Source organism: Enhydra lutris, unplaced genomic scaffold (genome assembly GCF_002288905.1).
Source record: "Enhydra lutris kenyoni isolate GAN:26980312 unplaced genomic scaffold, ASM228890v2 scaffoldscaffold31, whole genome shotgun sequence".
Lineage (NCBI taxonomy): Eukaryota > Metazoa > Chordata > Mammalia > Carnivora > Mustelidae > Enhydra > Enhydra lutris.
The window spans coordinates 2,472,638-2,500,041 of record NW_019154115.1 but is presented as its reverse complement, the minus strand read 5'-3'; the positions used below and the strand labels follow the sequence as shown (position 1 = coordinate 2,500,041).

Here is a 27,404-nt window from a genome sequence, read left to right as displayed (position 1 = left end):
GGGGCTGTGATCTGGGACAAACCCTCCTCCAAATTACAGGAGGACCTGGAGGTCTTCCAAGGGACTCACTCTAGAATGGCTTGGCGGACTTTGCTCCTAGTACACAGGGCGGGTATGGGAGGGAGGATTGGCTCTTACAGGGACTTGTCTCTGGCTTCCAGGTTTTTCCTGGATGGGCTGCCCCTTCCCTTCGATTAATCCTTCCTTGTGCTCCTCCTCCTACAGGTTCATAAATTCTACCGGGGCAGTGGGGGGAGTTTCAGCAAAGCTCAGGAGGAGTGGACCACGGGGGCATGGAAGAACCCACACGTGCAGCAGGCGGCCCAGAATGCAGCCATGGGGGCGGCCCAGGGTGCCATGAATCAGCCGCAGACTCAGTATTCCGCCACCCCCAACTACACGTACTCCAATGAGATGTGAGCCAGCCGAGCCAACCAGGAGGGCAGGGCTGGGGGTCCATGGGACGGGGACTCAAGCCACATTGTCGGTTGTGGTGACCAAGCAGGGTTCCCCCCTCCCTTTTCTCCTCCCCAACTTTGTACAAAGAATCAGAGTTATATATATATATATATATATATATGTATATATATATATATATATATGTATGTATGTATGTGTCTCCCCCCTTCCCCTGCTCCTTTGGATTCTGTTCTCAGTACTCTGAGAGCTGTGGGCTGCACGTGGAGCTGTCCCGTGCGGTGGTAGCTATGTCCGTGTCCCCTTGTGAAGTAGTATGCAGTGGAGGTCTCTGTTGTTGTGGTGCTAGATGTATGTTTAGAACTAAACCAGCCCCCACCCTCCACCAGGCTGCCCCCTCTGACCTTGCCCTAGAGACCCCTTATGGACCAGGGGGAGGAATAGCAGAAAGCCTGGCCCCCTCCCCAGGGTTATGAGCTAAAACTGTCTCCACTTTCGGTCTCACTGGGAAGCAACAGTATTTAGCACTTATGGGGGTGGGTAGGTAGTAGGGTGGGGACAGGCCAGGGATCTTCCTTTGCTCCTTCGGATCTGGTCTCCTCCCCTTCCTTTCCCTCCTCCTGGTGTCAGATTCCCTGTGGCTTCTTTTTCTTGCCCAGGGCCTCTCCCATTCCCATGTGGCTTTTCTTTGTCTTTCCCAAGGCCAGGTGTCCCAGTGGTATATGCTCCTGAGACAGCCCATTCCCAGATCAAGGAAGAAGACAGGAGTGAGCCTTAGGCGTGATGTGGGAGGGTACACGGCTGGAGATGCACAGCCCACCTGGGTACCTCACTCCCAGGGAGTGGAAATGCTGGGTCATCTCAGAGCTTGGCCTGCAAGGGGGGGGCTCCTCTCTTCTCTGCCCTGCTTCCCCTCCTCTTCCCAGAGCCCCCTTGAGACCCTCTGCCTATGTCCCTTCCCGTGCCCCCGGCTGCTAGCCTACCCCCATCCCATGCTAGGTGGCATCTGTCATCTGTGAGGGCCAATTCCATTGCCTTCTCTGAAGAGCTGGGTGGTATCCAAATAATTTTCAGGTATAAAGGTACAGCTGGAGCAGAGGGTATGTAAATAATTATTGGTCCCTGAGTGAGTTCTGACTGGCCCAAGGCCACTGGGCAGGTACGAGGTATCTCTGAATGACCATTGGATTCCTGGGAGCAGATAGCTGTTCTGCTTGGGTCTGGTAGAGGGGCGGGCTCAGAGGGCTGGGCCTGGAGGGAAGATGGGAGGAGAAGGCAGCCAGGACCCAGGGAGAGGAGAGCCTGCCTCCTCCCACCCCAGCTTGCTTTTGGTCACAGAGCAGTTCTGGGCGCTTGAACTCAGGGCCCAGGAAGAAGCTCATGCTCAGTCCTATCCCTGAGCACAGTGGCTGGAATGGGGTTTCAGATTAGGCGGGGTGGGAGGGGATGCCTTCTGACATTTTTTTTTTCCCCCAAATCAAGATCACCTACCCCCTTCTGCCTATTAGACTTGGTCTTTGGACCTTTCTCACCCCGTCAGAACCCGCTTTCCCTTGCAGGGTGTAGTGATTTAAGGCTACCTGGGGCTACTTGGGGCTGTTCTGTTCCAAGCATTGTGAAAATGTTGCTGGTAGAGGTCCTAGCTCTTTCTGAGGCCTAGAGGGAGTGGACTTTTTTACCCAAAGAGCAGCTGCCTGTTTTCTATCCTCCCTTCTCCTGTCTGGAGGAGATTTCAGGCTATTTGGCCTGAAAATTTTGGCCAGCCCAGCTTGGTCACTCTGGGTTGGCTCCAGCTGGGAACCCAACACCTGTGCTTCCAGGTGCCATCCTGAGCTTTGAGCTCCAGGCACTTCATTTTTCCTATAAGGGGAGCCAAGTCTTCTGAAAAGTTCTCTTCCTAATGGTCCCTGATGCTTGGGCCAGAGTATGATTGACTCTCTGCTCTACCATTTTCTCTCCAGAAAGCAGTTGTCCCAGCCTCTATACCTAAAAAGAGACTCTAGGTCTAGGTTTTCTTCCCTTTTCCTTTCCCCTACCCTAGACCTCTGGCTCCCTTTCTCTTAGTGTATCTGGTAGCTCCAGGAGGCCTGTGTGGTAGTGCTCATTCCTGTTGGATGCTACCTGCAGTCAATTTCCTGTCCTCCTTGCCTCTCTTCTTTCCTGGCCCAGACCTATATGGCCATGCCCTGGCTCTGCTCTTGGGAAGGCCCGCTACCTGTGTGTGACCCAGCTTGTCCAGGCCCTGGGATGCTGCATCTCTAGGCAACTATGCACTTTCCTGGGGAGGGAACCAGTATGAGAATTGGGGGCTGGGCATGAATTCATCTCCGCTGGATGGTCTGTCTTGGGGATGTGATGGAGGAAGGCCCAGGTCACTTCTGGAAATCCTCAGGTCTGGCCAGCCAGTGACCTGCTTTTGCATTTTGCTGGTGCCTACTGCTCCTCCTTGTTTCTGGGAGACACAGACCATTGTCCACCTGGCAGTTGACCTGCCTGAGCTGTCTGTCTGTGGTAATTGAGTGAACCATAATAAAGGGGAACATTTGGCCCTGTGTGTCCTGCTGCGTCATGTGTCTTCATGTGGGCCTGTGTGGAGCCTCACTGTGGGCTGTGGGGCATGGAGGTAGGGTGGGTCAGATGGGTCTGTGGCCTGTCATTCCCGGGGGGCCAAAAGTCACACACTTCTGTGTGATTCTGAGGCAGCCTTGAGTAGGCCTTGAAATCATCACAAAGGCCTCCTGCCTGTTGGAAGGAGTTCTGAATTGCCTGAGGAGGAGGTAGAAGGCTGGATTCATAGGGGAGAGGTGGTTTGGTCCGGTTTGGTCCAGATGCAGACAAGGGCAAGGGTAGAACACAGAGGGCACCCCCCCCCCAGCTCTCACTGATGGAGAATGGCAGCGGATTGAGCAGCCTCAGCACACAGAGCTTGTGGGGGTCTTGATGCTGGATAATGAAGAAGGCAGTGAGGTGTACCCAGTATGCTTTCTCCTGCCGCTTTTCCTTTGCCAACGCTGTGCCCTCCATTTGGAGACACTTCAGCTAAGCTTATGGCCATACTTCAAGATTCACCTTGATTGACTCCTCTGAGAGGGCTTCCCTGCCTCTAGTTTTTTGGTCCTTCTGATTGTTCATGGAGGATCTTATTCTGTAATTTCCTGTCCCCCTGCTTGTCTGAACAGCAGGGACACTGATTTAGCTCCGTATTCTGTGCATTTAAAACAGGAGAGGTTCCGCAAATGTTCAGTATAAAGTGCCCCAATGATGAGCAGTGTGTCTGTGTGGGATGAGGGTGTGGGGTGAGGAGGTCAGGCAGTTAGTCCAGACCCCGAAGAGGGCACAAGCACTGCTAAGAACAGCAACCGGATGTTCGCGGCAGGATTCTCTTGACTGGACTAAAACGACCAGAGACAGAGAAATAGACTACAGCTCCCAGAAGGCTGCGCGACACGTAGGCAGTCGGGCGCCCTCACGAAACTACGTGGTAGGCGGAAACAGTGGGAAGGGCGGCTGAGATATCGCGATGTTTGCGGCCGCCCGAGACGCGTCAGGCGTGGGTGAGGAACCTAAGGGCATTCGGAGGCTGTCCTTTCCGCCCGGCTGTGGGGAGACGCTGGGAACTTCGCTGACTGTCGGTCCGCGACTGTTTGTGCGTGACCTTCCTTTGGCCCGCGCGCGCGCGTGTATGTGTGTGAAGGCTGTGGGTCCGCGGGGGTGTCTGACCTCAGTTTCCTATCTCTGCCCGTGAAGCTCAGCTCGCCACTGTGGGTTGGCGGCTGTGTCTGTGTGGGTAGTGTCGAGCCTTTGGGACTGTACTTACCTGCCTGCCGGCGCATTTGGGACCTCTTCCTGGCTCGAGTTTGGAGTGGGGGATTTGTACCTGTGTTCCCACCCCTGCTTTGTGCTGCACTGCGACTGTTCAGTGCCGTTTAAACTAGTTTAAAAGGTGGCCCCATCAGTTCCCCTTATTTTTAAAATTGGTAAAATAGAAAAAGGAAAGCCTTGGTATGTTGGAATTATATCCCCTAGATCCGCCTAAAAGTGCTGATGGTTTTTAAAATTAGAATGAGGCTAAATTTTGCCAAAGAAAAACTTCCTACTGTCCTTTAAAGGCCTGTACTGGATGATAAGCAGGAGAGATTGCTATAGTTGGGGAACTGGTGAATGTCTTGGGAGCAGGGTTTTTTCCCCACATCTCTGGCAGTGGCTGTAACTAGCTTGCTAGTAGGCTATGTGTGTGACTGTGATACTTAGTTAATATACGATATATAGCAATATAACAATATATTACTATATAATGTGTTATACAACGTATATTAATGTGATACAGAAATATATAATATATATAATAAAAATATATCATATACCCTATAGTATATGTATATATCCTCAACATGTGGACTTGAGGAGTGCCTAAATGGGATTACAGAAGCTGCAGAGTCAAACATGCCTGCCTCTAGTGACAGAGAAGAGCAGTTTTAGCAGAATTCCAACGGCTTGAGCTCTCCTGAGTTCGTTGCCTTACCTTGGGGACACGGATTTAAAGTGCCCTATGGCCTTTTAATATCTTTGGATTGGGGAGCAGGGTGACATTTTGGGGAACTAGAAGTTGCTCATTATTAGGGGGGCAGAGTAGAGTGCATTGACTGTTGGGAGATAGGGCCAGAGCAAAAGCCTAGGGCCGGGAGTGAGGGGCTTTGACATTAAGTTGAAGATTATAATCTCTTAATGGATCCTGGATCCCTGTTCCCCCAGTCTTCCATGTTTAGTTCTGCTTTGTTCTAGGCCCCAGCCTCTCACTGTTCTTGTGTTGGGCAGTGTTCTGTCTGGCTGTTTTTTAGCCCTAGTTATGTGAGGCTCCACATATTCCCCTATTGTGACTGGCAGGTATTCTTGAAACCTTTACTTAACTCTGCCTGCCCTAATTAAAGTCAGCAGAGGAGACTTACACATCACAAGCTTGCCACAAGCAAGCTCTGGCTCTGCCTTTTTTTTTTTTTTTTTTTTTTTTTGAGTAAGAGAGCAAGACAGTGCATGAGCAGCAGGGGGAGGGGCAGAGAGAGAATCTTAAGGAGACTATACGCTCTGTGTGTAGCCTGATGCAGGGCTCGACGTGGGGCTCGATCTTATGACCCTGGGATCGTGACCTGAGCTGAAACCAAGAGTCCCACACTTAACCTTCTGAGCCACCCAGGTACCACTGTCTGGTCCTGTCTTTCTAAGGGATAGAGAACCTGCCATTTTTCTGGTTGTGGCTTACCAACATGACTGATGTCCTAGGAGCTTGAGGCTCAGTAATCAGAGCCTTCAGCCCTTATAACCTCTCTGTGATAACTCTTTCTGCTCAAGATTTCTTAGGAGTCTAGCAAAGCCCAGAAAAAATCAGGCACTGTCTACAGCTACCTTGGCTGTGCAAGTAGGTGGTTCTAACAGGAACTGGCTAGAGTAACAGACTTACTAGTTTGGGATTTGATCTTTTTTGAGAATGAACATAAAGACTGCTAGCTATCACACTTCATGAGACTGTTAGGTTGAACCAATTTGACCTTGCTTTCAAATGTTGGTTAAATTATCCACTTTCTGTTACTCAAGTACTTCTTCCCTACTCCCAACACCCAACCCACACACACTTTTCTCTGAAGGTAGGTAGGCTTTGGTCCTTATTGGTCCTTAGCAAGTCTTGCTCAGCAGGCTAAGTGGTAAATCTTGGGCTATACCACCCAGTGTGTGGGGAAGTAATTGAAATCCCCAACATGGCTTCATGCCAGAATTTTTTTTTTTTAAGATTTATTTATTAGAGAGAGTATAAACAGGGAGGAGCAGAGGGAGAGGAAGAGAGAGAATCCTCAAGCAGACACCCTGCTGAGTGTGGAGCCCCTACTCAGGGCTCAATCCTAGGACCCTGAGGTCATGCCCTGAGCTGAAATCAAGAATTGGCCGCTGAACAAACTGAGCCACCCAGGCGCCCTGTTCCCTCGATTTAACTGATGGCTTTCAGTAACCTGTTTCTTAGGAATGATACCAGCTTGGTGTAGAGGAGGTTTGTGGGCTGCAGAGATGAAGTTCAGCCTCTGGTTTGGCAGGAGTCTCCCTGTCCTGGCACCAGTGAGCTGGGTTGGAAGGGGTTGGGGTTTGAGCTTTAGCAGGTAGGTTTCCCCAGAGAGTCAAGAATGCCTCCATGGCCTACTGAGGGTGCTCATCAGTATGCTGATCTGGGAAGGCGCTGGCTGATAGGCCCTCTAGACTTTGCCATGTGCTGAAACAGGCTCCCCAAGCTCTGGAGTAGACTTGTTTCTGGTTTGGGCAAGCAAGGCCCTGGCTGAGGCCCTGATTTAGAGCAGATACTGAAACAGAGCTAGCAAATGGAACTTCGGGGGAGTCTTGCTCTAGGGAACTGATCTGTGCTTAACTCCTGCTGATTAATCCCTGGGTCTGGGCCTCTGGGAGATCTCTGTGGGCAGGGGCTCATGTAGGTGTGTGCCTGAGGCTTGAAGGCAGATACTGGGCAAAGAGGCCCTCAGGAACCAAGGAGCCCCTGGAGTGAAGAGGAAGCCCCTGTGGGTGTGCAGCCTCGGAGGTAGCCATTGGGTGATTGAGATAACTTCCTCCTTGATGTTTGCCTTGGTTTCCCCTCCTACTGCTGATTCTGCCCATTTTGAGTCATCTCGCAGGACTCTTGTACAGAGAGCCCTTACATACATTGACTTTCATACATTGACTCAGAAGTTTCTACTGAAGGAGCTTCAGAGATCACCTGGTCTTACCTCTGTATTTTTCAGATGAAGAGACAGGTCCAGGGAGGGAAGTACCGTGGGCCAAGGTCACACACCAGATCAGGAGCACAACGATGGATGGGGTCCAGGGCTCCTGATGTACCAGCTGGGCTTCTGTGCCAGTGTCCTGTGCCCCACGCCCACCCTGCTTCAGAAGGTACAGTTCATTATTTCTCCAGCAGTGGTTCAGGACCTACCAGGTGCCTGGCTGTTGATGATTAGACCTGGTCACATATTCAGGGAGCTTGTTGGTGGCAGTGTTGGTGGTGGGGAAGTGGAGAGGGAGAGGCAAGGAAACACGGAAAAAATGGAATCACTAATTATTACCAGGCAGGTGCATCCCAGAGAAAAGCCTATCTCAAATGATTTCGGGTGTGACTCCTGTCTTCTCAACTCATCTACAGATTCCCCAAAGGCAGTGGTGTGTCTTGAACAATTCCTTTGCCCAGCGCTAGATGTCACTGGCCCTCAGTGATTGTTGCTGATGGAGGGGGCACGTTTTGCTGGCCCAGATTGCAGAGTGTAGGTTTTGGTGTGTCCATCAGCTGTATTATCTGGGGCACTCACTCCTAGCAACATCTGAGGGCCAGAGGGAAAAAAAACCAAGCAGCTGGTCCCACGGGAGTGGCCAACATCCCCTTCATGCTTGTTTCGTCCTGGCTTAGGTTTGTAGAGGGGTGTCCAGTTTGATCTCCAGGGACAGGGAAAAAGAGGCAAATGTCTCCACTCCCCGCATCATCTGAGTCTTCTGTTGCTTCGGGTTTCCCACCTCTCAGACTCCTGAACCCATGTCATTGTGCTACTCCCTTCAGTCAGTCCAGCATCCTCCTGTCTCCACCTTAGGGCCCCCTCCACACTTGGCACCAGCACTACCTTTCTAAAATGAAAACTCACCTTGGCCCTCACCACCCTTCACACTGCCCTTGACCTGATTGCAACCTTACCTCCTGCCACCCCCTACCTCCCATCAAACTTTAGCCTCACTCCTAAGCCGTTCCTTGTTCCCCAAACTTGCCACCTTCCTTAGACCTCTTCACCTTTGTGAGATTTTTCCTTCTTGCATGGTTCTTTCCTTCTTTCTCTGGGAAACGTACCGGTCCTTCAGGACCCAAGCTGTCCTTGTTCGGATCTCTGACTTCCTCAGATGGTTAATCCTGGGCAGCCACAGCCCCCAGTAAAGACCTTCCTCACAACACTGGGCCGAATTACACGGTACCTGACCTCATCAAATCGTGTGCTCCCAGCCACTGGGGCTGCTCACCCCTCAGTAACCCCAGCATCTGGCCCAGGGTCCTCAAGACAGTTTGGTTGAACGTATGAGTGAAGTGGGTGCCCCTTACTCTGCTTTTAGATTTTAAGTCCTGACAGAGCCTTGTGGAGGCCCGTCCTGGCAGGCTCCTGGGATTCGAAGCCGTTAGACCCCACATGGAATCCAGTGCCTCGTGTCCAGCTGCTGCACCCTTGGTGAAGAAGCAGTTCCATGTTCTCGTGGGTGTCACTGGGAGCGTTGCAGCCCTGAAATTGCCTCTTCTGGTGTCTAGGCTTTTGGACATTCCTGGCGTGAGTATGCTTCTTAGCCAGTATGGCAGTCTGATGGTGGAGAGCTTCTGCTCCTGGGGCCAGGCCATTTTTATGCAGTGCACGGGTTTTTTTTTGTTAATGATGGTGTTTTTGGAAGCCCTCCATGTGCATTAATGTGTAGTAGGGGAGGCAGCAGGAGACAGTCCAGTATAACTGGGAGCTAGATGAGAGGGTGTGGACAGTGTGAGGGGAGACTTGGAAAGGAACACTGTGCTGAATGGAGGGTTTGGGTTCCCATATGCTGACCCTGGTTCCCTGAGATGCTGGTGTGGGAAGAGGCTGGCTGGAGACATGGAGCACATTTGCAGTGTCCCCTTGCTGTCTAGGGTGCCTCACCCCCACTTCATCTTGAACACTGTGGCTCTGTTCTCCCTCCTTGTTAGATACCATGGCTGTCCTGTCTGCCTAGATGCACTGGAATGTCGGGGGTACCCTGTTGCCTGCAGCTCTGGTTTCAGACTGCTTCAGGTGTTCAGAGATGCTAGGGGCACCACAGTGTATTGGGGGTGAGGGAAACCTCCATTTTGATCAGTTTTATATATATATATATATATATATTTTTTTTTTTTAAAGATTTTATTTATTTGACAGAGAGAGATCATGAGTAGGCAGAGAGGCAGGCAGAGAGAGAGGGGGAGGAAGCAGGTTCCCCGCTGAGCAGAGAGCCCGATGCAGGTCTTGATCCAGGACACTGGGATCCTGACCTGAGCTGAAGGCAGAGGCCCAACCCACTGAGCCACCCAGGTGCCCCTATGTATATTTTTATATATTGAGGTCCTGGGGCAGATTTTTCTTCGGGAAAAGTTCAAGGCTTTTTTTTTTTTTTTTTAAAGATTTTATTTATTTATTTGACAGACAGAGATCACATGTAGGCAGAGAGGCAGGCAGAGAGGCAGGCAGAGAGAGAGGAAGGGAAGCAGGCTCCCCGCTGAGCAGAGAGCCCGATGCGGGGCTCGATCCCAGGACCCTGAGACCGTGACCCTGAGACCGTGACCTGATCCGAAGGCAGAGGCTTTAACCCACTGAGCCACCCAGGCGCCCCAAAAGTTTAAGGCTTTAAACAATGTGAAAGCCAGCAGGTACTGACCTCATTTCCTTGTCTGGTCTCCAAGGTTTGTTGAACTCCCACTGCCTACACTCCACTCTAATGGCCCTTGCTTTGGCATGGCCCCTGCCAGGCTGTGCTGTTGTCCTATTCCTCTGCCTCTCTAAATTCTGCACAAACACTTTACAGGAAAACCTTCCTGGCTTGCTTCGGCCCATGTGGCATTGTTCCCTTCGTTTTAAAACTCATTTGATGAGGGGCACCTGCCTGTCTCAGTAGAGCATGCGACTCTTAAGCTCCAGGTTGTGAGTTCGAGCCCCACATTGCACATAGAATTTACTTAAATAAATAAAATACTTAAAAAAAAAACCCAACTCATTTGATTTTTTTTTTTTAAAGATTTTATGTATTTGTGTGAGAGAGAGCTCAGAGGGAGAGTGAGAAGGAGAAGCAGACTCCCTGCTGAGTAGAGAGGCCGAATTAGGGCTCCATCCCAGAGCTCCCAGGATGCTGAGATCATGACCTGAGCCAACGGCAGAGGCTTAACCCACCGAGCCACCCAGTCACCCTCATTTGATGTATTAAAGAAAAACCTGAGATGGGCTGTAAGGTGGTAAAAACAGGGTTTATTCAGAAAAACTATCACAATAAGGGAAAGAGACCTCAGCAGAGAACTGGGCTTGATTCCAAATACAACAGGGAAAAGTGGGGGTTTATAGGCAAGGAGCAGGTGGAGGGCAGTGGATGGAAAGTTACTAAGAGGAAGTATCAGGAGTAAGGAGGGTTCTGGCTAACTGTCCTGACAGGATTCTTGGTGCAGGCAGGCCAAGGTGACCCGTCATCACGTGGGGGTTGTTGAGGGTTGAGGAGCCCCATGAGATACCCAGGCTGATCAGATAGCGAGAGTGGGGGATTCTGGCCAAACCTGCTTAACAGGAATCTTGCTCTTAAGGATCAGGCCCCAGGATGAGCCTAATCAAAAAAATGGTGCAGAGGAGCCTGAGTAGAGTTTGGTCTAGGAGAGAATCTTGAACAGGGTGTGGGGAATCTTAGGTTGGCTTTGACATTGCTCGTGCTGTTGCACATTACTTTTGTGGAGTGCACTGCTGGGCCCAGACTGCGCTTTTCCTTGTTATCTGTGCCGCCTCATGTGGTTGCCCGGTGCTTGTACCAGTGTGTCCAGCAGGGGGCAGTGCTCCCTTGCTGATGACCATGTCAGGGCTGAAGGCAGGGGTGAGCAATCTTTTTTTCCCCTCCTCTTACTTTCCCCAAACTTATAGTGAGAAAGACACCCTTTCACCTTACCCCTCATACTGCCACAAGCAATGAAGCGGGCAGCCAGGGATGCCACCAGGCCAGAAGGTGGGAAGGAGGTGAGTCTCGTGCTGCTGGGCAGCACCCTCTGTGGCCTGGTCCCTCTCCCCCGCAGGCCCAGAACTGTTGGTAGGAGCTGGCTCCCTAGACCCGTGAGAGCGGGAGGCCTGGAGGCCTGGGAGGGCTTGTTGCAGCAGTGACAGCCTCTGCCCCCTTGGGAGGGAGGGAGCCATGCAGTTCCCTTTTCCCATAGCCCCAGAGCAAGTGAATTTCCGGACTGGGGGCGGGTGGGGGCAGGGCGTCCTATCCCAGGAAACAGATGGGCAGCCTCAGAGCTGGGGGAAATGGCAGCTCCCCCATTTCCTGCATCCCATGCAGGCAGCATTTACAGGGGGGTGAAGAGGCTCTCCAGCCCACCTCAGGCTCTGGCCTTCTGAGGGGGACAGGCCTTGTCTGGAATAGGAACTTGGCTCTCCCTCTCTGGCTAGAGTCAAGCTGAAAGTCAGGCAGCCAGAAGGGCACTGACCTAGGAGGGAGGACTTGGAGCCTGCTTTTCTAATTTAAAATAAAGGTGATTACTGCCACCCATCTCCTCAGGCTCTAGTCCAGGCTTGGGGAGGGGACACAAAGTTTGTCATTCTGTGCCAGTAGCTAGGCACAGCTCCTGGCACACAAAAACACTTGCCAGTGTTTGTTTCCTGTCCTTCACCCTCTCCTTTCCCCTTATGTCCTTTGGGCCAGCCACATGGGGAGGGGAAGGGGTTGTTGGGGTTGGCGAGACAGCCCATGTTAGGAGAGCTGTGGGAGCCACAGTCCATCTGCTCCTGTGGAGGAGCCCGCTGCCCTCTCACTTCTTGGCCGGCTCATCCCTCAGGTAGAATGGTTCTCCAAGGAGCCTGGGTTTGCTTGGTAGAGTCTTGTGAGGTGTTGGCAACCAGAGGGGGGTCCTTGCTTGGCCCGATGTCATGGCCTCCCCACACTCCCTGATGGTACTGATTTCCCCATTGCCTTCTCTTTCTGGGTCACCCGCAGGAGCAGTCTTTGTCCCTTGGAACGGTCCTTCTCAGCTGTTTGCCTCCATCATGGAATTACACGCTCAGGGCTTTTCTGAGCTCCCGAGGCATTTCTAGATTTGGACCCGCAGATGTGCAGCTGAAGGCTGGGCCCCGGGGAGCTGGGTGATGCCACAGATCTGGACCATAACTGCAGGTGTACCTCATCTTACCATGCTCTGCAGATACTGAGGTTTCTTACACATCCAAGATTTGTGCCAGCCCTGCATCAAACAAGTCTCTTGGTGCCATTTTTCCAACAGCATTTGCTCACTTTGTGTCATTTTTTGGTCATTCTCCTAATATTTCAAACTATTTGATTATTTGTTATGGCGATCTGTGATCAGCGATTACAACTTGCTGAAGGTTCAGATGATGGTTATCCTTTTTTTTTTTTTTAGCAATAAACTATTTTTATTTTTACTTATTTTTGTTTATTTTAGAGAGGTGGGGGAGAGGCAGAGGTAGAGAGAATCTCAGGACCTGGGGGCTGGATCTCACGACCCTGAGATCTGAGATCGCGACCCAGAGTGGGATGTTCAATGGACTGCACCACTGAGGCGCCCTACAGTAAACCACTTTTAATTATTTTTTTTTTAAGATTTTTTTTTTTTTTTTATTAGAGAGAGAGAGGGGGAGAGAGCAAGCACAGGCAGACAGAGTGGCAGGCAGAGGCAGAGGGAGAAGCAGGCTCCCTGCCGAGCAAGGAGCCCGATGTGGGCCTCGATCCCAGGATGCTGGGATCATGACCTGAGCCAAAGGCAGCCGCTTAACCAACTGAGCCACCCAGGCGTCCCAACCACTTTTAATTATTAAGGTATGGTCAGAAGGGGGGGAGGGAGAGTGAGGAGTTCTCCAGCCTGAGAAGGCACTTTGAGACTGAAAAGTGAGCCGCTCCATACCGTTACAGGGATTTACTCAGGGGAGCTTGCTGAGGAGCGGGAGGGCAGGCGGGCTGGCTGGATGACTGGTTGGTGGTGCAGGCGCCGGGCGGCTCTTCTCTGCCAAGTCGGGACCTCAGTCTGCAGCTTTTATGGAGTGATGGGCATGGGGAGGTCAACGAGTCCTTCTCTAGTGTGGCGCCGTCTGTGCATCCCTTCAGGGAAGGTCAGAACAAACGTTCCTGCATTCTGGTGAGGCAGACTTTACCCACCACAGGGCCTGAAACACGCTGTCTGGAGGGAGGGCACTGCTCGGGCACGAACACGGTGGAGAGTCCGCTATGGGGTTGGTGTTGTCGGCACCCCTCCAGGTACGCGTGCTGCTTTCTTCAGACAGAATGCTCTTGCGCATGTGAGACACTACAGTATGGTGCAGTATGACTTTTTTTTTTATTTTTTTATTTTTTTATTTTTTATTATTTTTTATTTTTTTTAAAGATTTTTTATTTATTTATTTGACAGGGAGAGATCACAAGCAGGCAGAGAGGCAGGCAGAGAGAGAGGAGGAAGCAGGTTCTCTGCTGAGCAGAGAGCCTGATGCGGGGCTCGATCCCAGGACCCTGAGATCATGACCTGAGCCGAAGGCAGTGGCTGAACCCGCTGAGCCACCCAGGCGCCCCTGACTTTTTTTTTTTAAAGATTTTATTTATTCGACAGAGATCACAAGTAGGCAGAGAGGCAGGCAGAGAGAGAGAGGAAGAAGCAGGCTCCCTGCTGAGCAGAGAGCCCGATGTGGGGCTCGATCCCAGGACCCTGGGATCATGACCCGAGGCGAAGGCAGAGGCTTTAACCCACTGAGCCACCCAGGTGCCCCTGGTATGACTTTGATATGTGCTGGGAAACCGAAGAACTTACGTCGCTAGTTTTATTGTGATATGTGTTTCATTGCAGTGGTCTGGAACCAGACTCACAGTGTCCCAAGGTAGGCCTCTCTTCCTCACTCACCGGTGTGTCCAGGCATCCCAGGGTAGCCGCTGGCTGGAGCCAGGCTGGGAAGACTGTGGAGGGGTGGAGGAGAGGGGTGGATGTGTCCTTGGGACTCAAATGCCAGCGGGTGGGCAGAGAGGCCACCGCCAAGAATCCTGGGATGCTTTCTGTAGTGGGGGGAGTTTGCTAGTGGGGGCCTGCTGTACCTCAGAGAGGCATCCGAGCATAGAGGATTTCTCATTCCGCGATTCTGGGCGACTCAGGTCATTTTTATGGCATTGGTCTTAGCCCTGCAGGGAAGTGGGGGTGGGGGTGGGGGTGGGGAGGGTACTAAAATTACCCTTCTCCAAGGCCTATTCTGGCACTAGTGGTCAAAGATTCTAGATGCGAGGCCAAAAGGAATAGATCCTGAAGGCATCCTGAGAGAAGGTCCTGGGATGCAGGAGCGTCAGGGCATTTGCAGTTCCACAGTTGTCATGGCACTGGGGGGCAGTTCCGTCTGGGCAACCTCTCACTTTGGGGAAGAAGATGCCTTGCTAGCTTTTGCGTCGGCGGGGTACAGCCCGCCGGGGATTTCTAAAGGTGGAGAGAGTCTCCCATCTGGGGAGCTGGCAGGACAAGGTTAAGTTTCTTCCTTTTTTCTTTCCTTCTTTCTTTTTTTTAAAAGATTTTGTTTATTTGTTGGAGATAGGGAGAGAGAGCAGGAGCAGGGGGAGGAACAGAGGGTGAAGGAGAAACAAATTCCCTGATGAGCAGGTTGTGGGGGGTGCTCGATCCCAGGACCTTGAGATCGTGACCTGAGCGGAAGACAGACACTTAACCAACTGAGCCACCGACGCGCCCCAAAGGTTAATTTCTAGAATGCCTGTCAGGACATTCACCGCGGTCAAGGGTGAGGGAAAGAAGGCCCCACTCATATGCAGTATAAAGTAAATTCGGCTTCTCTGGAGGACCATTTGGTAATTTCTAGAGAGAGAGAAAGTGTTCCTAGCCCTTGATTCACCCACAGGTTTGACCCCTGTAGGGCACAGAGATTCACTGTGTGTATGGGGAGGTTCATGATAGCATTGCTTAGCATTTCAAAACAAAACCAAAACTGGAAATAAAATGTCCAAGGATAAAGAGCACTCTGGTGCAGTTTGGGTCCAGCTTTGTGAAGGGTTAAGGCAGCGATTCAGAAGGCCTGGATCTTGGTGTTGATGTGGTACAGTCCTCAAGACAGAGATGAAATGGGCCTGGGACAGGAGTTGGCAAACCGGGGCCCACAGGCCAACTCTGGTCTCGTTACCTGCTTTTGTGCTTTTGTATGGTCTGTGAGCTAAGAATGCTTTTTACATTTTTAAGTGGTTGAAAAATTAAAAACAGTATTTGGAGACACATAAAATTATGTGAAATTCAAATTTCAGTGTCCATAACGTTTTTGCTGGAACACAGCCCCATGTTTATCTAAGTGTTGCCTAGGACTGCGGTCTCGCTACTACAGAGTCGATTAGTTGTGTCAAAGCTGAAAATAGTATCTGGTCCTTTAGAGAAAAAGTATGCTGACCGCTGGCATATTGAATGGTTCCTTTTATATGTTCGCATTATCTGAGTTACTGCCTGTACATTTTCCTCTGGAGGTAGTCACCTTTGCATGGGAAAGGAGGGTGAGAAGGGAGACTTGGATTTTGTATCATTCTGTTCAATCTTTGTTTTTTAACCTCTGTGTATATTTATTTTTAAAGTCAGTGGGACTCTTGGTGGGAAAATTATAGAACATTCCTTGTAACTTTATGCTTTTTTTTTTTTTTTTTTCTATTTTTTAATGCTCACTGAGAAAAGGAAGCAGGAGAAACAAGGCCTGGTTTGAGGTTTTCCTCTCTTTCTGGGCAGGGGCTACCTGCCTGCCCTGTGGTCCTGTTGTGGAAACTGGTCTGTTCAGCAGTGCTGCTCTGAGGCATTTACTTAGGTTTCTGCTGGTTTGGCCAGCCCCTTCGGTCCCTGGCCAGCCCCTCCAGGGAGTGAGCTCTGTATTCTGCCTTTCGAGTTCCATTCTTGAGAATTTTCTCTAGCTGGGGAAGGGCACTGAGGGATTGGCAGCTCAGTCCTGCTTGAATGGCAGGAAGGACTGTTGAGACCAGAACTCTAGCTCCCCCAGGAGGCCCACTGGGAGGCTGATGGAGAATGGTTTTCCCCACAGAGCCTGGTGGGAAAGGGCAAGAGGGCTGGGACGGCATAGTGAGCTGGATGGGCCCCTTGAAGGCCTCGTGGTTTAAATGTCTCATGGCTCAGATGAGGAAACCAGGGCCAAAGAGGAAGAGGGATTTGCCCAAGACCTGCCACTCTCCCTCCCCTAGCCAGTGAGCTGGCGGAACTGGTGCTTGGGGCCAGGTTTCTTGACTCCTGTCAGCAAGTGAACTCGAGGAGCTGGGATCTGGAGCATAGGCATTCTGTGCTCAAGCTCACCATGGCTGTGAGGATGAGAATTCCCAGGACACTGTGGACTCTTACTTGGTCCACCTTGCTTCACGGTCAAGGTCATATATACCGCACCTACTTGTCAGACTGAGTCCTTGCTGAGGGGAGCGCTTGTATCTTACCAGCTGCGATCCCCACGTACATGTAGGCTCAGTAAATGTTTGACAAGTCAAGACATGGGGCATCTGGATGGCTTAGTCAGTTAAGCATCTGCCTTCAGCTGAGGTCATGGTCTCAGGGTCCTGGGATCGAGTCCTGTGGGGACTCCTGCTCAGCAGGATGTCTGCTTCTCCCCTTCCCTCTGCCACTCCCCCCTGTGGCCCCCTTTTGCTGTCTCTCTCTCTCTCAAAAAAAGAAATAAAAATTTAAAAAACATTATGAGCTGGAACATTATGAGTTGGGACACCCACTCAGTCAACCAGAACCCCTCAGGAATTCGTTAATGAGGCCTCCTCCTCCACAGCTCCCCACCCTATGTGCTGACTCCTGGGCACCAAGAGTCCTTTTTCCTAGAGTATACCCACCACCCCCAAGCTCAGGTTCGTGCCAGCGTCTGGGCTGGTTCCCAGGCTCTGGGCACGGCCACTGTCAACACTGGTCAGCTTAGTGTCAGAGGTCTCTGCTGTGTATGCTAGCCCAGAGGCCTGAGTCACCAGAGCTCCAGGTTCCTTGCCCTGTGGCAGTGCAAAGCACGGTGGGTGCTTCCTCTTTGGAATCCTCTGCAGCCCCCTGTGATGCTGTCATCTCCTGCCGTACTAGAAACACCTGCTCTTTTTGGGCCACTCAGATGGAGGTTCCAGCTGTGTCTCTCCTTTCCTTATATATGCTAGAACTGTGCTATCTAACATAGTAGTCATTAGCCACATTTAAATTTAAATTATTAAAATTAAATTAAACCAAAACTTCAGTCCCTCAGTCACATTAGCCACACCTCAGGTGTTCAGTAGCCACATGTGGGCAGGTGGCTGCTGTACTGAGCGGCACAGATGTGACATGTTTCTGTCACTGCAGAGTTCTGGTGGATAGTCCTATAGAGAACTGGTTCTCACCTCGGGCAGCTTTGTGTCCCAGGGGACATTGGACTATGTTCAGGAACGTTTTTGGTTGTCATACTTGGGCAGGGGTGCTACTGGGTCCTGGTGATAGTAGTTAGAGGCCAGAGATAGGGGAGGGGGAAGTTCAGGTCATGGGCTTTGTCTCATCTGATGGCTATGAAAGTGCTTCTCCCCAAGTCCCTTTAGTTGTCTGCCCCAGAAGCAGCCTGGGCCAGACTAGGCCTGACAGTAGATGTGGAGGTATCACTCCCAAATTTGTTTCCATTTCCCCCTCCCTGACTCTCCAGGAACCGCAGATGGGATTGCTAATGTACCTTCAGCAGAGAAAAGGAAATGAGACTTGCCAGCTGGTTTCTGGAAGGAAAGTCTATAAATGCCAGGCCAAATGCAGACAGCTTATATGATAAGGTCTGGCCAAGCCTTGGTCATGTCACACAAAGAAGTTCAGGTTTAAGTATTAGATATTAAAAGCTCTTGGCAGGGGTCTCACCAGGGGACCAAGCACAGAGCTGCCTTTCAGGAACTCTCCAGTGTGTGGGAGCTTGTTTTAATCCCAGCCCTGTTTCTCTCAGGACCCTTGAGGAGTATAAGAAAGCCAAGGCGGGTTCCTGCCCTTAGAGTTTTCTGCCCTGACAGAGCCCCTTGGCATTTGCTAGGGAAAGGGTCAGGATAAATGAATAAGTAGTCTGAATTATTTAGTATTTCAGAAGGTAACACAACATGTCCTTTTTTTTTTTTTTCTTTTTAAGTATGTGTGCTGCCAAAGCGAGCACTCTTTTTTTTTTTTTTTTTTTTTTTTTTTTAGTTTTTGTTCTACCAAAGGGGGCCCTCTTTTTTTTTTTTGTTGTTTTTTTTTTAAAGTGTGTGCAAACCCAGGGCCTAGTCCTTGGCTCCCAGGACATTTGGCAGAGTAAATGAAAATGAAAGAACAAAGCCCATAGGGCTGATGAATTAGATCAAGTGACATCCCTCTAAAACCAGAAAAACGGGCTTGGGCCTGCTGGACAGCACGAGGGTCAAGTCACTGCCAAGAAGAGGTAGCTACTTCAGTGGGGTCGGGACGGGCATCAGGAAGGATTGGCTCATCACATACTCTTCACATTACTCTTGAGGTAAAGACGTTGGCCCCAGGAAGCTCCCGGACAATGACTGTGTAACCTGGGAAGGTAGCCAGAGAAGGATGGACTTAGAGTCTGAGGGGAAAAGCTCAGAGGGAAGAGTTCAAGCAGGGGCCCCAGGTGGGAGGCTCACCTGGATCTGTGGTTTGAACTCTCTGGGGCTGGGGGAGGCTCAGGCCATGAGGGGGATGCAGGCAGAGGTGAGAGGGAGGAGGGCCATTACCAAACTGGAAATATTTCTGACTAGCCCTAGGCATAGTCCTTTGGAGAACTGACAGGGAGTTTGGAATTAGGGAAAGCAGGGGAACTAGATCTTCAGGAAGTAGCTTTTAAGATTTCAGAATAGAGAACAAACTGGAATATTCTTTTTTTTTTTTTTAAGATTTTATTTATTTGATAGAGCATGCACAAGCAGGGGGAGTAGCAAGGAGAGGGAGAAGCAGCCTCCCCGCTGAGCAGGAAGCCTGATGTGGAACTCGATTCCAGGACCCTGTGATCATGACTGGAGCCGAAGCAGACGCTTAACTGACTGAGCCACCCAGGCACCCCTGAACTGGGATATTCTTTTTTTTTTTTTTTTTTTTAAAGATTATATATTTATTTATTTGAGAGAGAGACAGACAGAGACAGAGCTTGAGGCGGGGAGGGTCAGAGGGAGAAGCAGACTTCCCACTGAGCAGGGAGCCCGATTAGGGGCTCAGTCCTGGGACTGTAGGATCATGACCTGAGCCAAAGGTGGTTGCTTAACCAACTGAGCCACCCAGTGCCCCTGAACTGGGATATTCTTTTTTTTTTTTTTTTTAATTTATTTGACAGCGAGAGAGGGAACACAAGCAGAAGTGGGAGAGGGAGAAGCAGGCTTCCTGCTGAGCAGAGAGCCCGATGTGGGGCTTGATCCCAGGATCCTGGGATCATGACCTGAGCCAAAGGCAGACGTTTAACCTACTGAACCACCCAGGTGCCCTTGAACTGAGATATTCTTGTTCAGAGTAGTTGGGAAGCTCTTAGAGACGAAAGATAGTGGTCCCCATGAAGGAGAGAAAGCAGTATCCAGAGACCGATGTGTCTACCTGGAAAGCTCTCTGTTGAAGGAGATTGGAAAACAGTTAAATGGAAAGGAGGACATGTAGCTAAAAATGGAGGTAAGAGCATGGCCCAGAGGCAACCCAGAGTGAGCAGAAGCTTGCCCTGAAACTCAGGATGACCAAGGGCTATTACATACATTTGGTAAAGGAACAAGGGTTATGTCCCATTTTGTTTCTGTCTTTTGAGCTTGAAAAAGCAGGACAAATGGTGATAGAAGGGACTTGAACCCAAGTTGGGTGGCTCATCTCCTGGGCAAATTTCTGTCTGGTTGGTGGCCTGCAGGATGGGTGGGAAACAGCAGAGGGCCTGGGAGCTAGAGATGACAAATCTCCATTTATCAAAAAGGCAAATTACCATATACAGGGTCTGCGAACACTTAGAAAAGCTCTTAGAAACTGGTAGTCATTGGGGCTTCATCAGGCTCATTGGGAACAAGGCCTAACAATTTCAGGGTTTTTTTTTTTTGTTTTTTTGGACATCAAAGTACTTCTGGGGGGCGCCTGGGTGACTCAACTGGTTAAGCATCTGCCTTCGGCTTAGGTCATGATCCCAAGGTCCTAGGATTGAGCCCCGAGTCAGGCTCCCTGCTCAGTGGGAAGCCTGCTTCTCCTTCTCCCTCCTGCTTGTGTTCCTTCTCTCGCTGTCTCTTTCTCTGCCAAATTGATAAAAATCTTAAAAAAAAAAAAAAAAGTTCAGGGTTGAGGTAAGGCCCTTATAGAGTCTTAGGATCTGGACCATCTGATGGTGATGTCAGCATGTTAAGCCCTGAAAGATCCCATTTTCGGAGGGTTTGTTCTTGATTCCTTCCCACCTCTCACCCCTACCCCCATGGACCTTAGGGAAGAGCTCTGCTCTTGTCTTTGTTCTGTTCATGATTTGGTTCATGTCTCAGGGTGGGGGCGGAGGGCTCCTGATGGTGGTGCTGGCTAAGAGCGGGACTGAGATCTTAGGAGCTCTCTGTGGGCCATGTCTAGAAGGCGGAATTTACCAGGGAAGTGTGATAGACTGCAGTTGGGACCAGAAAAGTAGCTGTGCAGGTACAGGCTGGGGTTTGTGGCTTAGCAATGTGGTGAGGAACTCTTTCGAGCTTGCTGATTGCAGACCCCGTATATGTCAGCAGGAGGGTGTGGCCTCCGGAAGAGGCGCTGTGGGCCCAGGTTCCACAGACAGACACTCAGCGGGTACCAGGGACATGACGCTCTGGTCCCCTGATCCTGACCAGATGGCACTAGGGAGGCAGAAGAGATGGCTCCTGTCTCTGACCTTTATTTCTGGGAGATTCCATTCCATTTCTTGTCTTTCTTTTTAAAGATTTTATGTATTTATTTGACAGACACAGTGAGAGAGGGAACACAAGCAGGGGGAGTGGGAGAGGGAAAAGCAGGCTTTCCGCTGAGCAGGGAGCCTGATGCAGGGGTGGATCTCAGGACCCTGGGATCATGACCTGAGCTGAAGGGAGGCACTTAATGACTGAGCCACCCTGGCGCCCCACCATTTTTTCTTAACGTTTTATTTTTAAGTAATCTCTACATCTAACGTGGGGCTTGAACTCATAACCCCTAAGATCAAGTCACATGCTCCACTGACTGACCAGCCAGGTGCCCCAGTATATCCTTTTGTTTTAAATGTGTCTTTTTAGACACGTTTTGATATAATTGAGGGTTTTAAAAAATTCAGTATGAGAGTCTGAATTTTGATCAGGAAATTTAACTCATTATATATTACTGTCATAACTATTATGTTAGGACTTAGCTTCTGCCTCTCACATACTTGTCATGTGTTCTCTCTGCTCCTTTTTTCCCTTTCCGATCCTTTATTATGTAGCTTGAGTTTTCTGCTGGTTTGAGAGTTACCTGTTCTTCTGGTTACCTCTAACTTACCGTTCCCGTCTTACCTTGTCACTGTTTTGTATCTTGAGAGTCTCAGGACTACCCTGCCTCCCTCTGCTTTCTCTGCCTGTGCTGGTCCTGTGTCATCTCCAGGCCTGGGTTCTGTGGAGAGAAGCAGCCCTCTTCTTCTGCCATCTTGTTCAGAGCTGTCCTGGAGGGGCCTCCAGTGCTCAGTGGGGGTTTGGTTTAAATGACCTTTAAAAAGGTCACTGAGGTTTTGTGCAAGTTCTGGGGATGGTAGATTCTAAGGGAGAGTGAGGGAGAGGGGACCTGTCTGAGAGCTCTCCAGTGGAGCTAGGAATAGCAGACCTTCTGAAGTACCACATTTTGCTGCTCTGAGACGTCTGCTTCTGAGCCCCAGCTTCGCTCTTACGTGCTGTGAGGAATGCTGTCATTCATTGTTGCAGGACAGGCAGGACACAGATGAGGAGGGGGGCCTCAGTGAGACAATAGGGAGGGATGGGGCTACTAGGAGTTGGCATGGGCATGCCCCATTCCAAGAGGTAGCCATGACGCAACACCACCATTATCAAGGAGGAATGCGGGCTCCAGAATGCCAGAGTTTTAGTTTTTCAAGAGAAGCCAGGAAATTGGATTTTCTTTGTGAAATCTCCTGATCTGTATATATTGGCTCAAAAATGTTTATAACCTCATGTAGGCCACGAATCATGTCTGCAGGCTGGATCTGGCCTACGTGCCACATGGGATTCCTGTTCCAGCCAGCTGATGAGTCTTTCTTTGTCATCCTTGACTCTTCCATCTCCTGGATAAATGTCCCCTAGAGACGTGATTTTCTTTTCTTTTTTTTTTTTTTTTAAGATTTTATTTATTTGACAGAGAGAGATCACAAGCGGGCAGAGAGGCAAGCAGAGAGAGAGAGGAGGAAGCGGGCTCCCTGCGGAGCAGAGAGCCAATGAGGGATTCGATCCCAGGACCCTGAGACTATGACCCGAGCCGAAGGCAGAGGCTCAACCCACTGAGCCACCCAGGCGCCCCGGGATGTGATTTTCTACACCTTTCCCCTCCCAGCCACTTCTTCTGAGCTCTTTAGTCTGCCAGCGTGTTGGATTAACACGGCACTTTACAAATGATGGCAACTGGTTAGTGCCGTCCGCACTATGGTGCGCTGTTTCTCACGGCCGTCTAGTCTCCCAGGCACCTTAACCATTCCCCTGTTTGCATGATGAATTACTTGTGACCGAGGAGTGTGAAAGTAAACGTCATTCTTGCCCCACGAGTGTAGGGTGGACGGGTTTGGTTTTCCTTGAGTCTGTCTGCAAGTAGAGCCCACGAGGCCTCGTTCCTAGAAGTCCGAGAAGGGACTGTGCCTTGTGTTCTCGCTGGGGCATTGCGGCAGAGACTGTGTGCCAGGCCCCAGCTGCCCAGAGCCTCGGCCTGCAGAGGGCAGGGTTGCCGTGTGGATTAGAGCTCAGGACCTGTAAGCCTTTTTGGGGGTGGCCCTTCTTTGCCCTGCATTCCTTCCTGTCTGCCTCTGCCTCTAGTGCCGAGTGGCAGGAGCCTGCAGCTTTATATGCACTGGGCAGTTGGTGACTCATTCCTCAGCAGCCCCTCAGATAGGGAAGTGAAACGGCCACATCTGGTGGGGGCTGACCTTTGGGTGACATCGGAAGTAGCTATGCAAACATGGGGCTCACTGCCGAGGAGGGAGAAGTCTTTTCCACAGCACTTGCCTGGCCTCGCCCCGTGTGGCCTCCAGGCCCGTGGCTCTGGTAACAGTTTCCTTTCCCTTTCCCTCCCCGCCTCCATTTTTCTCTCGGTGACAGCTGGAAGTAGCAGTGGTCACAACTGAGAGAGCCAAACATTTCTACAGCCCCCAGGACATTCCTGTCCCTCTCTACAGCGACGCTGATGAATGGGAGGTCAGTGCATGGGGGCCCCAGGGCCGAGTTCTCTCGTGTTTCTACCAACAGGGCAGGAGGGTCCTCCCCACAGCCTGTGGTCCTGGAGGCCAGAGCAGACGGGCCAGGCTCACGTCAGTGGTCAGGGCCCTCTGGGCAGAGGCGATGAGGAAAACATCTGTCTAGCTTCTGGCCTGCGGGAGGCCCAACATCTCCTCCCACCCCAGGCCGAGTTCAGCCCTGGCCCTGGGCCTCAGGTTGAGTGTCCTTGTACTTATCTGGGCTGATGAAACCACAGAGGAGCTCTGTTCCCACCACCCTTGTCCACATGGCTCCCAGTGTCAGGGCTGTCGAGAGTGCCTTGCTTCCCACGGCTGCAGGGTTCTGCCTCTGCTCTCCCGCAGAGGGCCAGGCACCGCCGGCTCACCAGACGTTGAGTGTGGGCCTCACAGGGGTGCCCTGCCAGGCATTTTTAAACATTCTCAGCCTAGAACATTTCTGGCTGGCCTGTCTTCTCCACCCCACCCCCTCCATTCTCGCCGCCCCAGAGCCCTTCCCCTGGCTTGGACAACCCAAGCATCCGCCTCAAGCAGACAGGCCAGGAGTTCCCTGCCAGATGTCAGTTCTCTTGAAAACCAAACCATAAAGGGAATAGCTTGGAGAGACAAGGGACGTTTGTTTCCTTGGGCCTGGTTTCTCTCAGGCTGTTGGCTCCACAGCTAGTGCTCCCCAGCATAGCTGTGAGAGGGAACAGCAGTAGACTTGGGCAGGGCTTGCCCAGGTGGTCTCCCTTGGTTTCCCATTCAAGTTTCTACCCGGCCTCGTTGCCCCCCACCCCCGCCAATCTTTCTCCCTCTGCTCGGAGAGAGTAGCCAGCTTAATGACCCCATTTCCTTCCCTCTGCCAGATGTGGAAGTGCCGATCCGACCCTGTTCTCCACATTGACCTGCGGAGGTGGGCCGACCTCATGCTGGTGGCTCCTCTTGATGCCAACACCCTGGGGAAGGTGGCCAGTGGCATATGTGACAACTTGCTTGTGAGTGACTCTGCCTTCCTCCCTCCCTGGGCCTCACTGCTGGTTTGCTGAGCTGTAGACTGCCTTTGTATGGGGTTCTTGCCTTGGAATTCTTTTTATGGTGGGCTGATTTGCCCGGAACCCTGTCCCCCTGGACTCTCTCCCCTCCACCTGGTGTCAGCTGTGTTCCGGCCAGTGGGCAGTTGGATGGCCTCAGCTTGTGTGTGCTCTCTGAGGGCGTCTACCTCTCACCTGCCCCTTGGTGCTCAGCTCTTCTCCCTTTGTCCCTCATTCACGGGCTGCCCTCGATGTGCTCTTCCATTGGTCTCCCTGCCCAGCCCTGCTGCCTGTCCCACTTGGCCCTGTCTTCTCCCCAGGATCTGGATATCCACATGGGGAATCTGATAAGAGTGTTTACTTCCTCATGGATCTCTTGTACACACTTACCTCTCCTGTAGCATTGGCCACAAGGCAGAAATGTGGTTTTCCTGTGTGTTAGGGAACGCTTAGAGGGGAAGGGAGAAGAAAAGCTGGATGAGAGGAGCCAGCCGATGGCTGGTGGTGGAGAGGAACAGAAGTCCAGCTGCACAAAGTGGGGACTGTCATCGGCCTGAGGGACCTCCAGGAAGCCATTGTCCTAAAAGGCCTGTTTATATGATCCTCTTGGGAAGAACTAGGTGTGTGATCTCTCTCCTCCCTCCTCTCCATTATTACCCCACTTCCCTCATGCATTGAGCGGTTCCCTAACATGAACCGGGCCCCATGAGCGGGGACACACAGGACACGGGGCTCCCAGTTTGGAAGAAGAAGGCTTTTGGTTACACACGCAGGTGAGAAGGGAGTATACTCTGGTGTGTGGTACAGTCTTTAGTGACCCCAGGTGGTGCTTTGACAGTGGACACGGCTGGGCATATAGTAAGTGTTCGGTAAATATTTACTGTATGTAGGAGGTCATCAGTCACTCTGTTTTGGCAAAGAGCAAGGAGATTTTCAGAGTTCAGTAGATAAAGAAGTGAATAGTGAAGCTGGGTCAAAATGTTGGGGGGTCCGATAGGAGGTTAGTCTCCTTGAATGCTTATTGATGAGTGTGTAAGGCACTTGTCGAAGAATCCGCTAGTGATTAAAGCGTCATTTGAATAAGAGCCCAGGGTGGCCAGAAGAAGAGTGACACACAGATTCTGCAGCCAGGAGCAGGGGTAGGGGAGTACAGAGAAGGGTGAGTCTAGGGTCAGTATTATTCAAAAGGCTTCCCAGTGGGGCTGGTGCATGGCTGACCAGGCAGTTGGAGCAGGGAGGCTCCTGGCCACTTTCATCTTTGTAGGCCTGAGTGGTGTGTGCCCTGCACCATTCAGCAGGTCTGCAGGCTTCCCACCGGCCGGTCAGCAGCGGCTGATGTGATGAAGTACACTGACCTTTAGGAGGTGTGCCCCAGGCTGGACTGGCTCTCGGAGGGCTCTTTTCTTCCCCTGCAAAGCTTTCCTTCCCTTTTGCCTTCAAAGCTGCCCCTGCTCCATGAAATCTTTAGGGTTCCCTCTTCCCGAGTTGGCTGAGCAGTGTTATATGTTCCTAGGACCAGTCCCCAGGCCATTTGCTTCAAAAGGTTTCACTCGAAGGCACACAAATTTCAAGGAATTACAAATCCCATGGTTTATTTTATTTTATTTTTTAAAAATTTTATGTATTTGAGAGAGAGTGAGTGAGAGAGAACAGGAGCGAGGGGAGGGGCAGAGAGTGAGGGAGAAGCAGACTCCTCCCTGAACGGGAGCCCAATGTGGAGCTCGATCCCGGGACCATAGGATCATGACCTGCGCCGAAGGCAGATGCTTAACCGACTGAGCCCCCCAGGCGCTCCTCTCATAAAGTTTAAACTGTCATCCTTGCTCTATGGCTCTGTCCTCAATCAAAGATGTTTTGTCCTTTTATCCCTGAAAACATCGCCCTGCTGCCCCCTTCTGTCAGATCCTCTTTCCAGTGTCTAGAACCCAGGGTCCTGCTAGAGCAGCGTGCTAGGTGTGAACCTGTGCGCCAGGCCTCTGGGCCCTTGGCCTGGGTGAGGTGTCTCCCTAGCCAGCCCTCTGGCCTACTCGGGCCCTAGCCCCTTCTTTGTGCTAAATAGCCAAGCAGAGGGCTTCCTGGCTGGCTCAGCTGGTAGAGTGTGCAGCTCCTGATGTCAGAGTCATGAGTTTGAGCCCCACATTGGGTGTGGAGATTACTAAAAAAAAAAAAAATAGCCAAGCAGAACCAGAAAGAGGAGTGACTTCCCTGGGTCACCAGTCTAGCTGGGTGCTTGTCTCAATCGGGATCTAGGCCTTCTCTCCTCCCAGGCAGCTTCCCAGGGGCAGAGCTTGAGGTACTGATTGAGCAGAGCACTGACCAAACATATGTGACCATGGGAACTGTTGCCTCCTCTCATCCCTCCTGCTGCCAGAGGTTCAGACGAGCTGTGGTTTGTCCGGGAAGGGCTGAGCTGCGAGGTGAGGTGGGAAAAGCTAGAGAGGCATGGAGGTATTGGGTTTGTCCTCTGGTTGTTGGTGTGCTTTGCTTTGAAGACGCTTAGAAACCCCAAGCCCGCCCTGACCACACTCCACACGCAGAGGGGCTCCTCTAGGTAAGTTCGTTTTATAGAAGCAGCAGGTGGCACAGGGCCAAGAGGAAGTGGGACTGAAACTGTCCACTCAGCCTCGTTGCCACATTGAGAGGACTCGGTGGGAAACAGATGCTGGTATCTGGACTACACAAGCAGCCAGGTCCTGAGGCTCTGGGCCGTCCCACTTCCTTCCTGTCCCTAGGAGAGGTCCAGGGCGCCGAGAGGGGCAGGCATCAGCTCGGTCCTGCTCATGGCATTGTTTTCTGAACTCCCCCTGCCCCTTCCCACATG

General features: G+C 51.3%; 2 protein-coding genes across 5 annotated transcripts in view; both read left to right on the top strand.

Annotated features, from left to right (window-relative positions):
- Positions 1-2,971, top strand: part of LOC111153222 (secretory carrier membrane protein 5) — a 36,389-nt gene extending 33,418 nt beyond the window's left edge. The window contains exon 7 of the mRNA XM_022512112.1: positions 226-2,971. Coding sequence (XP_022367820.1) covers positions 226-420 — 195 coding nt within the window. The 3' untranslated portion in view covers positions 421-2,971. The remainder of the gene's footprint in view (positions 1-225) is intronic.
- Positions 2,972-3,949: 978 nt separating this feature from the next.
- Positions 3,950-27,404, top strand: part of LOC111153280 (phosphopantothenoylcysteine decarboxylase) — a 30,220-nt gene continuing 6,765 nt past the window's right edge. For 2 of the 4 annotated variants that reach the window (XM_022512207.1, XM_022512206.1), the window contains exons 1-4: positions 4,016-4,063; positions 7,194-7,344; positions 8,539-8,747; positions 24,419-24,547. In XM_022512207.1, the coding sequence (XP_022367915.1) occupies positions 8,613-8,747; positions 24,419-24,547 (264 nt within the window). In that variant the 5' untranslated portion in view covers positions 4,016-4,063; positions 7,194-7,344; positions 8,539-8,612. Of the gene's footprint in view, positions 4,064-7,193; positions 7,345-8,538; positions 8,748-23,436; positions 23,533-24,418; positions 24,548-27,404 lie in introns of all 4 variants that reach the window. The other 2 variants (XM_022512205.1, XM_022512203.1) reach the window with 2 other exon arrangements.